Source organism: Carlito syrichta, unplaced genomic scaffold (assembly GCF_000164805.1).
Source record: "Carlito syrichta isolate Samal-C Ts95f unplaced genomic scaffold, Tarsius_syrichta-2.0.1 Scaffold305773, whole genome shotgun sequence".
NCBI lineage: Eukaryota > Metazoa > Chordata > Mammalia > Primates > Tarsiidae > Carlito > Carlito syrichta.
The window spans coordinates 936,710-951,376 of NW_007249869.1; the positions used below are offsets into that span (position 1 = coordinate 936,710).

Sequence of the window (14,667 nt, forward strand, 5' to 3'; positions counted from 1 at the left end):
CGAGTTGGCCCTGAGATGCCAGTGGAAGCTCTTGGAATAAGCTAACACACAGTCATTAGACAAAAGCGAGGAGAGATTCATTGCTAAAGGTTGCCATTTAAACATGCTCCATGATACATAAAAGGCTGGCCGAATTCTGGTAGGGAAGTGGTGGGTGGGTAAATTTTTAAACCAAGCTCACTTTTCAGGAATGGGAAATTCCTTGTATGTTCAGTCTATTCTAGGTAACAACCATCCTTCTCTGGGTGACTCAGAATTACCAGTTTTCTCCCCCCACCCCAGGATTGATTGTATCTGTTCTACTAGATTGCTCAGGTAGCCCCCTCGATTATTCGAGATATTAGTTATTGATCGTGTGGCATTTGCTTCTCAGCAAAAGTGTTGTCAGTTTACGGGTGGTAGTTTTAAGCGCCTGTGATTGTGTGTGAGGAAAAACTGCGGAGATAGCCGGCTCCGCTCCAAAATTCCCGCAAGAGTGAATCTGGCAGAATTCAGAGTAGGGCTAAGGGTTGAGGAAAAGTCTAAATATTTTAGGAAGCTGCAAATTTCAAGTTTTTATAAGAATTTGTAAAAACATTCCAACACACTCGTGATTTCTTCAGATTAATGCTCGTAGCCACACAGCATATCCGTGATGTTTGGAGGACAGTCGTTGTAGTTGCTGAATGTTCTCAATAGAGGGAGACAGGAAGTTCTGAATTACAGCAGTCCCTCCCCCTTTTCATCATATTCCAAGTTCTGGCTTCTCTAAATTTTGGTTCCTGGGCCAAGCACTTTTACCCAATACGGAGTCTGATGAATATCAAAACAAACGGAAGCTTGTATTAAGAGTGAAGAAAAACCCACCACTCAAGAATTAGAGGAAGTTAACAAAATGTTAACTTTTTTGGAATGACATACCTATCTTCAGATTTCTCTGAGGGATTCAGCAGCACTTCCAAAGAGGAAAACATATCTGAGTTTATCATTGCTATTTTATTAACAGTTTGAAAAGAATAGGAATCATTTCACAAACACTTTCAGGTGTCCATGTGTGACAACAGTGCGTCTTTCCGATTCTAGGTCTCAGATGCTACAGTCATTTAAATTTTAAGGGGAAACTACAGACAGAGTTAGAAAAAGTAGTAATAGCTTGCCAACTGCTGTTCCCGTCTCCCTGGGGTGCCTCTCCTGTTTATTCTATGGCCTGTATTGGGAATCAGGAAAGTGTCCAGAGATGAGAGAAATGCAAGAGAAGGCAAAACCCCAGATTTGTCTCATGGCACCAAGTTCAGAGAAATTTGTGGTAGAAGAGAGGTCCAAATGGTCCTCAGTAGATTTCCACCAATTTCTGTTTACTCCAGTGGTATTTTAAGCCATCCTGTTTTCCAGGGCAGTGTGTCAAAGGTGGAAAAGTGGGTATATGAACGAGAAAGGTCATGATTGTGTGTGTAGTATCCTTTCCTTCCATTAACACCTGGGGTAATGCAGGTTGCTCATGTATAAAGATGGCCTATGAGAACACAGTTCCCATTTGGTGTTTCTTACTTTAGCATAAAAGCCTTCATAAAATCAGCCACCTTTGTGCATCAGTATCATCTTTTGAAAATGTCCCAAATGAGGCCTGATGATGGGGTCCGTCTGTGTTAGAGGGGAGGGAGGATGTTTATGTAGAACTCTTGATGGCCAACTGAAAATACTGTCTTCTACACCTGTTCTCTTTTGTTTTTGTCCATTTAGAGGGTGTAACAAAATAAAGTCCAAGGGCTTTTCCAGACGTTTCCGTGAAGTGCCTTCTTCTGGGGAGAGAGGAGAAAAGGGGAGCAGGTGAGGGGCAGTCAAGCTTAAGGCGGGGGGGTCTCGATGGCCGGGACTGGCTTGCTGAATTTCTGTTTTGTTGCCATGGGGATTCAAGTCTTGTAGACAGCGCAATGCTGAAAGTCACCTTCTCTACTCCAACGCCTGAAAGTAAGCCTTGCACCTATCAGTTCAGCTTGGGGGTAGCTGGTATTAATGTTCTGTGTATGCTTGTTTTGCTTTGTTTTGCAGTTTTGGGGGATGTTTTTTGTTTATGGGTTTATACTGGGGGTGCTCTGTGTTTGTTTCTATATGTGTATTGCATCCCTTTTCTTTGAAAATTTCAGATATTTGCATGTTTTAGAGCTTCTTCTAAGAAAACACATAATGCATGCATTTAGCCTTATAAGTAAAAAATATCTTTGAGAAACCTAAATTTATAGATAAATTAGGAATGAAGACTAGGAGAGAGAAGTGACCAAATGTTTCGGATATACCATGTATCCTTCCATAAAAAGGGTAAAACTTTTTAATTTCTATTTATCTGAGACAGGCTCTCACTCTGTTGTGCAGGCTGGAGTGCAGTGTGGTATGATCAACTCACTGCAGGTTAGGACTCCTGGGCTCAAACAATACTCCCTTCTCAGCTTCCCAAGTAGCTGGGACTACAGGCACATACCACCATGCCCAGCTAATTTTTAAAAAATTTTTTGTAGAGACAGAGTCTCACTCTGTTGCCCAGGCTGGTCTCAAACTCCTGGGCTTAAGCAATCCTCTCGCCTCAGCCTCCCAAAGTGCTCGGTGTGAGTCACTATGCCCTGCAATTCTTTTTTTTTCATTTAATGTCAAGGACTTATGGTCTAGGTTATTTAAATACCTGGAATAATTATTGTCCTGGAAAGATTCATAATAAATGTTTAGGACTCCTAGATTATACTTGAGCTTCTTGATAGTATTTCTGTAAAACTTATCTTAAGCAAATTTGATTTAATATTAATATGATAAGCTTTTAATATTAAATTGCTAATTAGGCTAATTCAGAAATCCACATTATGTTAGGAGCAGTCCCTTTTTACTTTCAATGAACCACCTTATAGAATTTATGTTCAATTTTTTATAGAATGATGTGTCTCTTTGTGGGTAAATCAGATTATTGAGATGAAACTTTAGGTATCCTTCCATTATAATGAGATATACCTAAGATATCTGAGAGACTGTAGTTCAGGAATTTGACAGAATAATGAGAAATTTCACAACCTATTTTCTTTTAGACTGTACTGTATAAGTTTTGTCTTGTAAAGAAGGCAATAACCGCTGATGTTGGTAATTATTCTATAGTCTCTTTTTGCTTATTAAAGTCTTTGATTTCTAGTACATTTTCAAAACTCCAACAGTAAAAACTGATATAGAAATGTCTCTGTATAGCTTTGGATTCAAAGATCTAATCTTAAAAGAGCGAGACCTTGGATATCAGTTAGATGCCGAACTTTCATACCCAGTCCATTATAAATATAATGTATTTTTGCCTCTAACACTTTAAAGAGTCAGCATTGCTTCATGAATAGCACAAAGATAAATGCACATCCAATTTCTAAGTCCTTCCCAGATAAGATGCTGTACCGTGCTAGACTATCTCATTTATGTGCTTGGCCCCTAACACGGGAGTGGGCTTGTTACAGACATATTTTAGATCATAAGAGAGGTGCCCCCAAACTCTCTGGTGTTGCCTCTACTTCTGGGTGAAGGAAGCTTGGGGAAAGCACAGTTTCTTCTAGGTCTAAGAGTTGTGAACCATCTTGGGAAGCTACAAGTATTTATAGAATTCCCCTGACTGTGAATCATATCATTTTCTTTACTTTTTTAGATAGTATAGTAGCTAAAAAGAGAGACTTTTACTCAGGGAGTTATGGATTTTAACTGCAGCTCTGTCACTTCCTAGCTATGTGACCAGGAATCCCTTTGAGCCTTGATTTCCTTATCTAGAAAATGTCTCTAATGGTAGCTCCTTTATATGAGATTTTTGTGAAGATTAAATAAAGTAGTCTGTGTAAAATGCTTAGTGTGTGACATATATTACCCACTGAGAAGATGAGAAAACTGAGGCTCTGAGAAGTTACGTTACCAGGTTAGGCCTCCCTGCCTAAGTGGCTGCCCTGGGACTTCACACCATGGTCTGAGTCCTGAACTGTATCCCTTCCTGTCACTGCTCAGTGTGCTGTGCTGAGTATTCCATGAAGAAGAGATGGGCCAAGTATAAGTTGTAACCTAGGAGGGCTCCTAGGCTCAACTCTTCCTTACGCTGGCCACACTGCTGTATTCTGTTCCTCCACAGCCTACAATTCCTTATTCCCCATCAGCCCACTGTCCCTCTCCAGGTACTTCCATTCTCTCCCCAGGTACTTCCACTGCCTCCTAACCCAGGGCCATCCTGTTGTCGCTTTATGAAAAACCTTAGGAGGACAGGGTTCTCCTCCAGGCTTCTGCGGGAGGCTGGAATGGATCAGGGGAAACACTTCCACCTGCCTCTCTGTCTCCCACCTTTGCCTCTTTCCATCCACTGTCGTTTCCTCTCCTGGCTGGACTCTCCATCTAAAATGTGGCTGGGACCAGGCACGGTGGCCCAGCTTGTAATTCCAGCACTTCAGGAGGCCAAGGCAAGGGGATTGCCTGAACCCAGGAGTTCGAGACCAGCCCAGGCAACTCGGTGAGACCTCGTCTCTACAGTAAATCACAAACATTAGCCATGCATGGTGGCGTGCATTTGTAGTTCCAGTTACTTGGAAGGCTGAGGTGGAAGGATTGCCTAAGCCCAGCAGGTCAAGGCTGTGGTGGCAGTGAGTGTGCAATGCACTCTAGCCCAGGTGACAGAGTGAGACTCCAACTCAAAAAAAAAAACAACAACCATGGCCAGGAATGAGGAGAAAAGCTCCCAGTGATGCCTGACTCCCAACCCTCCAAACAGCTATATGAGCTGTTACAGAGTCCTGCATGTTAACTTAACATGGTGTTTCCCTTTTGTCCCTGTTGTCTCTCTGTCCTGTGGCAGGAAGGAAGGAGACTATGCTGGCTGAGGCACAGCCTGGGGAGAATTGCTGAAAGCAGGACAACAGCTGTGAGATATGACAGCTCATTATCCCCCAGAAAGGGGAAGAAAGAAATATACAAACTAGATTCACGTATTTAATTTTTCAATAATGCTGATTTAAATTTTGAAGAGGTAATACTTGACATGGCTCAAAATCAAAAAGTGTAAAATTAAATGCAGCCCCAAATCGCCATCCTATTACCTGCCCACACTGCCCCCTACCTGCTCACAAATGGGCAACCACTGTTCCTAGTTTGCTGTCCTTCCTGAGATTGTTATGTACAAATGAGCACATATCATTATCTGTCCCCTTATCCCCTTGTACACAAGGGATACTGCACACACCATCAAGTGCCTTGCTCTTTTCACTTAGCACAGTTTTTCTCTATGCCGGTATAGTTTCCTCATTTTTTTTTTTTTTTAACAGAAGCATGGTATTTTTTTTGTACCAATTCATCATGATTTATTTAACCAATCCCTATGGCTGTCATTTGGGGGGTTCCCCGTCTTTTGTTATTACAAACAATACAGTAATGAATAACTTTGTTTTTGTGTCCTTTTGCAAGTGGATAAGTGTATCTATAGGATCAATTTAAGAGATTGGCTGTATCATAGGGTACATGCAATTTGGAATTTTGATGAGTGGTGCCAAATTGCCCTCCATGCTGGGAGCAAGGCGAGTTTCTACAGCAGTGTATGAGCTTACCTATTTCACTACATCCTCCCCAGCACAGTGTGTTGTCAAACGTTGGCCTCTTTCACTCATAGGCACTCACAGGGTCTCAGAATAGTTCTAACGATGTGTTGTTTCTTATTATAAGTGAGGTGGAACCATTACTTTTTATCTTTCCATAAACTATTTCTTTTGAGTTATTTATCTTCTTCTAATCAAGAGTGACATTCTTTGTTAGTAGTATGGGCTGCAACTATTTCTTTCCCAATTTGTAATTTGCCTTTTAACTGTTGATGGTTCTTCTTTGACTTTTATATGATCAAACGTATTTATATTTTCTTTTTTGTTTTCTAGATTTTGAGTTATCCTCAAAAAAATCTCTGCCAGGTGTGGTGGCTCATGCCTGTAATCCCAGCACTTTGGGAGGCCAAGGCGGGAGGATCACTTGATCCCAGGAGTTCAAAACCAGCTTGGGCAATAGTGAGACCTCGTCTCTCTAAAAAAAAATTAGCCGGGCATGATAACGTGTGCCTATAGTCCCAGTTACTTGGGAGGCTGAGGAGGGAGGATAGCTTGAGCACAGGAGTTAGAGGCTGTGATGAGCTGTGATTATGCCACTGCACTTCAGTCTGGGCTTACTTTTTAAAAGTACTTTTTTTAGTCGGACTCGGTGGCTTAGCCTGTAATCCCGCACTTTGGGAGGCTGAGGTGAGTGGATTGCCTGAGCCCGCCGGTTCGAGACCCACCTGGGCAACTTGGCGAGACCTCATCTCTACAGTAAATCAAAAAATTAGCCGGGTGTGGTAGCACGCGCCTGTAGTTACAGCTACTTGGAAGGCTGAGGCGAAAGGATGGCCGGAGCCCAGCAGGTCAAGGCTACAGTGGCCAGGAACGGCCACTGTACTCCAGACTGGGTGACAGAGTGAGACTCCAACTCAAAAATAGATAAATTTTAAAAAGTACTTTTTTGGTTTCAGGATGAGCGTGGTAGCTCACGTCTGTAATCCCAGCACTTTGGGAAGTTGAGACGGGCAGATTGCTTGAGCCCAGGAATTTGACACCAGCTTGGGCAACACAGTGAAACCTCATCTGTACAAACAAACAAATAAAAAAATTAGAGGGTGTGATGACGCACACCTATAGTCACAGCTACTCAGGTTGCTGAGGCAGAAGAATCACCTGAGCCTAGAAGGTCCAACCTGGGTGACAGAGTGATACCTTGACTCAAAAAAAAAAGTACCTTTATGGTTTCAAATTTTAATAGTACATTTTAAAATCATTTGAAATTTAATCTGATGTCTGAATCATCTTTTTTTCTAGGTGGTCCCAAATACTTAAAAAATATTGCAATCTGGGACTTAGTGAAGAGGCAGATAATAATACCTTATCAGATCCTTAGAATATTACTGTCACAGCAAAATACAGTCAGTTAGTATATTAACAAAATAAGTATTTGCCAAAAGGCTTTTACCAGACCATTTTAGATTATAAATACTGAATAATACGTTCAGTAAATCAAATGTAAATTTCATTTCCTACCTTCTTCCCAAAATGAGTTGGCCCATTAACCTTCCCAGATCAGTGGAGGATTGTGTCCATGTCTGAAAACGGTAGTAAATGAGATAGAGAGTCCTTCAAGCTTCAGTCTGAATGTTCAGAACATTCAAGGCTAGGGTCCAAAGGGAAAGACAGCTGCCTCAAAGCCCATGACTTCAAGCCTTCTCTTACAGGTAACAGCTGGGAGCCTTGGGAAGTACTCTCCAGGGTTCCCTTCCTTGAATCCAGCTGTAGGATAAAAACTGTCACATTCAGATTCTTGCTCTTGCCAAAACATGGTTTATAAGAGATCTTTGCTCTCTTATTTCCTAGAAAGTATTACCAGTACTTCAGTTATCCCTAGATATCTGCAAGGATTTCTTGGAAAACCTAAATGTTTAGTAAGGTAATACGTTGTCTTGAGACCACTTTTGTGCCTGTGAGTTATTCATTTTCTCCCACCTTCCTAAAGACATTTTTGCCGGGAGTTGGAATTATCCAATAAAACTCTCACTGTGGGAATCAGATTTTTGTCACTTCCAGCTGTAACAAGAATTGACTGGGACATCTCTCCTGCTCATGTGAAATCTAAAATATCTTTGAAATATTTTTCCCCTTTTAATCTTTGCCTCTTCTTTCACACTCCATCCATCTTGTGCATGATTTTATTTTCTTCTTTCTCTTCCCTTCTTTCCAGACTTCTATCTGGTAAAGCTCTGTTTATCCAAGGTATGACAACCATATGCCCTGGTATTTCCAGGACAGCCCTGATGTGAAACATGCCATTCTGTCATTCCCAGAAGCACATTCCCATTTGTCAAATCTCATGCCCCCTTTTATGATTTGGAAAATATGGCCACCAGAAGCGTATTTTGGTTTCTCAGTTTTTCTTTTTAGGAGATCCTTTCTGCAAAGATACTCTGAGTGTAAACTGAGTTTTGTAAACTGAATCATTTAACACACATTAAAGGAAACTTAACAGCAAGTGAGTTGTTGTATATGAAAAAAATCTCCACTTAGAACTTAAATTTGGCTCCTTTCCATGTGGAATCCCGGAGTTATTTCCGACAGACACTCCTCTTTGATGAAAAGTCTAACACCCACAGCCTTTTTCTTCTATTGTTACATTTGTCACTTCAATTTCTTGAAACATTTTGCCCTCGTAAATCAATCCATGTATTTTTAATACAGCTCTTCATTACCTTCCTTGAAGGCATGTGAACGTTTTCAACTTTCTACTTATAAGTGGCTCTTATTCATGCAGGGTTTACTACAACAGATCCATTTACAAAAGTAAATATTAACGTGATTTCTGTTCTTGACAGCATGAGAATAAATGGGATTATTAGCGGGCAGGCCACTGTAAATTTAAATGAGGGCAGTCTATAAATCAGTGAAGATTACGTAATTAATATTCAGCAGCAGCTCAACCAACTGCCTGCTCAAGTCTGCAATTAGGATTTTGAGCTGCATGCACACTGCTAACAGCCTCCTTCCCACCCTGATGTGATTAGAAAACCATTGAGTTTAATTTGAAGACAGTGACTTGGTTTCTAATTCCTATATATCAACATTGGTTGATTCGTGATTCCGGGTTTTCATATGAGTGTGGAAACTACTCTGTGACCTTTCTCTCTGCTCGTGCTGAGCGGTAATAGTAATGTTGAGGACAGTGTTTTTATTGTAAGCCGAGGACCCTGGATGAGAACATTGTGACACCTCAAGCTTGTTGAAAGGGATGTACATGTTGGCCCAGATGTCTGTAGACCTCAGGAACCCCCTCTCCTGTAAGCAGATTTGGATGCTTGCCTTTGGGGGAATCTTTTTTAAATACAGCAGTGTTGAATGAAATTTCAGACATTTCTAATATTCAGTCTTTCTGGGCTCAAATCAGCACTTTGCTTCTGAAAAGTACTGGTACCTAAATTATTTCCAGGTTCTTGTTAGAGGAGGCAGAAAGAAATAGAAGGAAATTGTTAGCACATATCAGAGGTTGTATAAACAGGTGCCTGGAAAACCAGAAGCGGCGTAAAGAAAGACCTTTGTGCAGACATTTGGTCATTCTGGGTATTCAGCCCTAAAAATGTGTTAAATTCCTGGCAGGAAGCGGGGGGAGGGTCGGACATATAGAGATGTTTTGCTTATTTTGTATTTTGCTACATTTTGTTTGGCTAGTAAGCCTCTATAGCTTGTATTTTATTAGTACCTATAAAGCACTGTCAGAGCAGCTGGGTATGTGTGTGTTTCATTAGCCAAGAAGGCCAATTAAATACACTGGAACCTGTCATGTGCTGGCAGTGTGTTTCAGTGGGATGTTCAGGGATTTGAAGCTGACAGCTGATACTGGTCGATGTTTACTGCATCCCAGTTAAAAGATGTACACTGCACATGTGTGCGCTCTGCTTTCACAAGAGTGGAAGTTTTGATTTTTTAAAAGGTCTTTTTCCTTAAAATATCTCTCTTATTTGAAAGAAGGGAAAATTATTTGTAGAAATTTCAGTCCAAAAGCAAATGTTCATAATCACAAGCCTCATGTGTCCCAGGTACTTTTTAGAAGCCAGGCTCACGAATACATACACACTCCTACAAGGACTTAGACATCCTACAGATCTGGACCACAGGTCTGGGCTTGAGATCAGGGAGCTGCTAACCAGAATCCACATGGATGAAATCAACTGCTGGAGAGAATAACGCACATTACCCTCTGGACTTCCAGTCAAGGCTTTCTTGGAAATCTTTTTAAAATATGTGTGCCTCCCCTCAAAAATATAAATAAAATAAAATATATGAGTCCATGTTGGTTTTCTAAAAAGGAATAAATGAATGAAGAGTAATATAGAAAGACTTCTTCTAATTTGCTACTTGGAACTTTCTGTGGAGATGTGCATAGATCTAATTATGTTGGCCATCTTTGGTCGAGCACCAGAAGTACTGTGTTATAAGAAAAATGCATTCCTTTGAAAAGGAATTCCCATTCATTGTGGCAAGATGCTCACTCTGTGAGAGGCGTATGAGAAATGAGACCAACTAGGGATCAGCAGGTTCATACTCTTTCATTTTCATTTTGTCCCATATACCTATTGGATCTGAATTGAGAAACTATCTTGTGCCAGCTGGGCTATATCTTTCTTGTTGGGTGTGTTCAATGAATATTTGATGTATCTCCCTCTATCTTAGTACTTTCTTGATGGGAATGGATTTTAGAAAATCAAATACAGTGGTTTTCCAGTTCAAGTGGCAGGATACTTTGAATTCAGGTCATCAAACATCACTGAACTACTTAATATTGAAGTAAATATTGACAACTTCAATTCCTTCTTAGAAACTGAAATTAATTTTCCTACCAGGCAAGTAGAGCAATTCACAAGGGTGTTTTAAGGCTAACTTTAGGAGAAAAAAACTTTCATTTGAGAAATCTAAATTTTTTCTGTGATCTGAGAAAATACTTTTAACTCAGTGTCATGGCAGGACACTTTGCTCCAACTTATAAGAATGCTATCCTATTTCTCAGAACTTAGGTCTTAATAGAAATGGAACAGAAGACCTTCAAATTCTTATTCAAGTATGTGCATCTGTATTTGAGATGATTATGTTATCACCCTTAAAGTCTTAACCACTATAAATTCTAGTCTTACTTTTATGATGCCTACCATTTAAGATTGTTTTGGTTTTTTAGTGGCTTCTTAGTGACAATGCTAGAGACTCTCAGGAATTGGTCATCAGGGACAGTGCACACCAGCATCCTCAGAAGGAAGTCTTTTCAGAATACACAGGAGTAGGGCTCACCCAGCATGGGTATTTTAAAAGCTCCCTAAACCAAAGAGGTATGCACTGCTGGCTAATAACCAACATTTGACCAAAACTTTAAGAGAGAAAGAGAGAGGGGACTCTTCAGGACCTCTCAAAACTAAGGTATACCTGAATTGGGGAATTTAAACTGTCAGAAAAATAGATGCTGAACATGTACATTAGGGAAAGCAGGAGATAACTAATGTGGGTCATTACTAGACCAGTCATGGTCAGGGAGAATAGTGTGACCTGGCTGCAGTTCCTTAAAGAGACAGATAGCACTCTGGGCAGGGGGGAGGGAAGTAAAGGAAGGGGCTGAGTTAGAAATGTGAACTCTGTTTTGGGCATTCATTGGAGCATAATTTGCAGTTATACTTGTAAATGTTTTTTTGGGTTTTTTTTTTTTCATTCCTAACATCTATTTCATCATTTTCTCTTTTTGGGGTACTTACAAATATTCATTGTGAAGAAATTATCATTTTAGAAAATGGTTCTTCGTGATCTTAGAAGTCTGTTTCATTCAGTTAGGGACTTTAAGGGTAAGCTAGTTGAAAGAAAATTGGACCTAGGTAGAAAATTGAAATTGTACACACAGTGACATACTCGAGCACTTTCAGAAATTCTATCTCCATTTCCCCTAAGCTCAAAATTAGAAACACTACTGCCTCTTTGAGCATATCATGGTTTAGAGGCATTCAAACTTGTGTTTTGCTTTCCTTTTCTCTGAAATCTATGCCTTTGCTTTTTTATTCCTGGATATCACTGAAGGTGAAGCAGCAAAATTTATCATGGGACTTCTCTGAAATGAAAGGGTCCTAACTTAAAAATAAGTCATGTGATATCCATCTGCTTTTCTTAGGTATTCAACATGCAATGTAGAATTAGTACATGCAAAGGGACCATCTCTGTATTGTTGAGGGTGATAAAAAGTTGACAGCAGCCTTCCACCTTCATCAGTCCTTGGCACTGAGTAGACCCCCCCCAAAATAGTATTAAAGGAATACATTAAATACCAAACATGTAGTGTACCATGAAATGGAAGATTAAGCAAACATTAGTAAAGGGGATGTCAGTCTGTATTTGTTATCAGGAAGATATGTGTGTAGTATGATTTTCTTTTCTTTTTTAAAACAACAACAAGAAACAGAAAAGGATCCATCTGTTCTTATTTGGGTGAGATTACAATAGCCCACTGGTTGGTCTCCTCGGTCCATTGTTGTTGTTCTCTAATTCATTCATCAGATAGCAGACAAAATGAGCTTTTTGAAAGAAACAAGGCAAACTGTGCTACTCCAGGGATTACAGCCCTTCACTGACTTCCCTTGCTCTTAGATATCAATGGATCATTTGTGGCCTGCTGGATCTCGCATGATCAGGCTTTTGCCCACCTTGCTCCAGCCTGACTTTCTACAGCCTTTCCCTTGTGTCTAGCTTCCTTTCAGTTCCTATAACTGCCAACTCCCTCTGCTATCAGGCTCCTTAACAAGCTGGTTGATCTGCCTACAGTGGTCTTCCCCCAAAACTTCACAGAGCTAGTCCTCCTTAATTAGGTCTCTGCTCAAATGCTACCTCCTCAGTGAAGTTCCTTTCTTCAGCCCGGATCAGTTAATGCACCACTGTTTTGCTTTCTTCATAACTCTTGACTATTTGAAATTATTTGGTTACTTATTTGTGATGGATTGTCCCCATGAAGACATAAGCACCAGGAGGGCTGGGGCCTTGTGTGTCTTATTTATTATTCTTGCAGATCAAGGAATAGTCAATAAATAAATGAGGAAAAGTGTAAAAAGAAATACCCTAAAATATTAACTGTGGCCAGGTACAGTGACTCAGACCTGAAGTCCCAGCACTTTGTGAGGCCTAAGCGAGCAGATTATCGAGACCAGCCTGGGCAACACAGCAAAACCTCGTCTCTACAAAAATAAAAACAATCAGCTAGGCATGGTGGCGTGCACCTGTGGTCCCAGCCGCTCAGAATGCTGAGATGGAAGAATGGCCTGAGCCTAGGAGGTTGAGGCTGCTGTGAGCTGTGATCATTGTGATCAAGCCACTACAGCCTGGATGGCAGAGTAAGACTCCAACTCAAAAGCAATTTGTGTGTGTGTGTGTGTGTGTGTGTGTGTGTGTGTGTGTGTGTGTGTGTGTGTGTGTAGCAATAATCACTAGGAAGAGGATTTCAGGTGATTTTAATTGACTTTTTAATTTTGTTCATTTGTGTTTCCTAATTTTTCTGTAAAAATCATGTTACTTGTGTCATTCTTTCTCAATTACTCCAGTGCTTAACCAGGCTTAAGGAAGTGGCTTTAAGGATTTTAGGCAGTGGCAGGGAATGCGTTATCTGCATGCTTGATTCTGTGCTGTGAGTGCTGGATTAACATTTACTGAATCCGTTGAAATCTTTATTCCAAGGGAAGACATCCCCCCAAAGTTCTGTAGCTGGTTGCCTTCATGTGTCTTTGTGAGGGAAGAAAGCACATCTGTGCAGCAAGGTACAGATGTTCTGAACCTCGTCCTCAGGTTTCTGACCCTCTCCCCAGTTGTGTGCTTTTCTCTGGCAATCACGGGGTTATTTTGCTCCAGGGAAAATCCATTATAAACAGCAGCACATGGGGCACTGGAGTGTGGTTTGCTTCAGTACATACTGCTTTTTTCAAAGATAATGTGGAGCCTTTAGTTCTACATGTAACTGAAAGACAGACTGAATTGTCTGCTTGTCTTCTAGGAAAAACAACTACAATGTAGTATATATATTCTTTCCAAGTGACTTGACTTGGCTAATAATCATTCTGTTTACTAATAGCTTTATATTTTAGAAATTTAATAGCCATAGTAATTATGGTCTTAAAATAAAAGTTATTTCTTTTTTTGTTTGTTTTTCTCCATTTGTGAAAGGTTGACCCAGTAAATTGAATCCCATTCACCTCAGTGACTTAGAGCACTTCTTTGGGCTGTTAAGTACTTGAATGGTCGACCCTCTAACTCCACAGAAGCAGATTTTCCCTAGCTTTCACACTGGGTGGTTAAGGTTCTAGCTTATTTGTGAAGCCTACAACCTATATATTAATTTTCCTGTTACATTCTGGAAATGTGTGCAAATTGTGGAGATGGAGACAGGGAAGAAGGAATCCAGGAGTAGAAAACTTAGCAACTAATTTAGGAACAGAAAGAAGCTATTACTCCAAACATCAAAATCATATTTTTTCCATGGATTTCCATCATTTTACCTTCAGAAGATTTGGTTAGCACCAGAGCCTTAAATTTAAATATGCATTTCATATCCATGTAGCTTAAATCTGACTAACTGATGTTTTCCCCAAATTTAGGTAAAGGCAGCTAAATGAAGAGGGACAAAAACTTGTTTTATTGTTTATATCATAGACACCAAGCAATTCAGAGAAAAAAATCATTGTTCTTCAGTGCTCTGTGAGAGTGGTTCTGTGAGACATGTGCCAGGAGTTAGAGTCATTTATGTTCAAAATCTCCTGATGGCATGGAGCAGCAGTCCAGATTGGTTCTAGAGTGAAGTCCAAATGAACACTTGGTTAGAGCTACTTTCTATCTGAAAACAGGCACTGCTTAAATAACAGCTCTTCATGCTGTGACATGTGATCACTTTTGATTACATGTGGTTATAGTAGCTACTGTGTAAAGCTGAGATGGAAAAAATCTCTATGACTTTGAGGTCTCTTTACTCCCACAGAGATCTTTATAGAGTTGCTGGATTTTTTTTCTTATGCCCTCAACCCTCCCCCTGCCCCATCCCCACTTCTTTAGCCTCATAGAAACAGGAGACGCCAGTGGAATTATT

General features: G+C 40.4%; 1 protein-coding gene across 1 annotated transcript in view; it reads left to right on the forward strand.

The window, feature by feature from the left end:
• LOC103264935 (receptor-type tyrosine-protein phosphatase gamma-like) overlaps positions 1-14,667 on the forward strand; it is a 713,831-nt gene that overhangs the window by 655,357 nt on the left and 43,807 nt on the right. Inside the window, 1 exon segment of the mRNA XM_008062632.2 lies at positions 1,720-1,806. Coding sequence (XP_008060823.2) covers positions 1,720-1,806 — 87 coding nt within the window.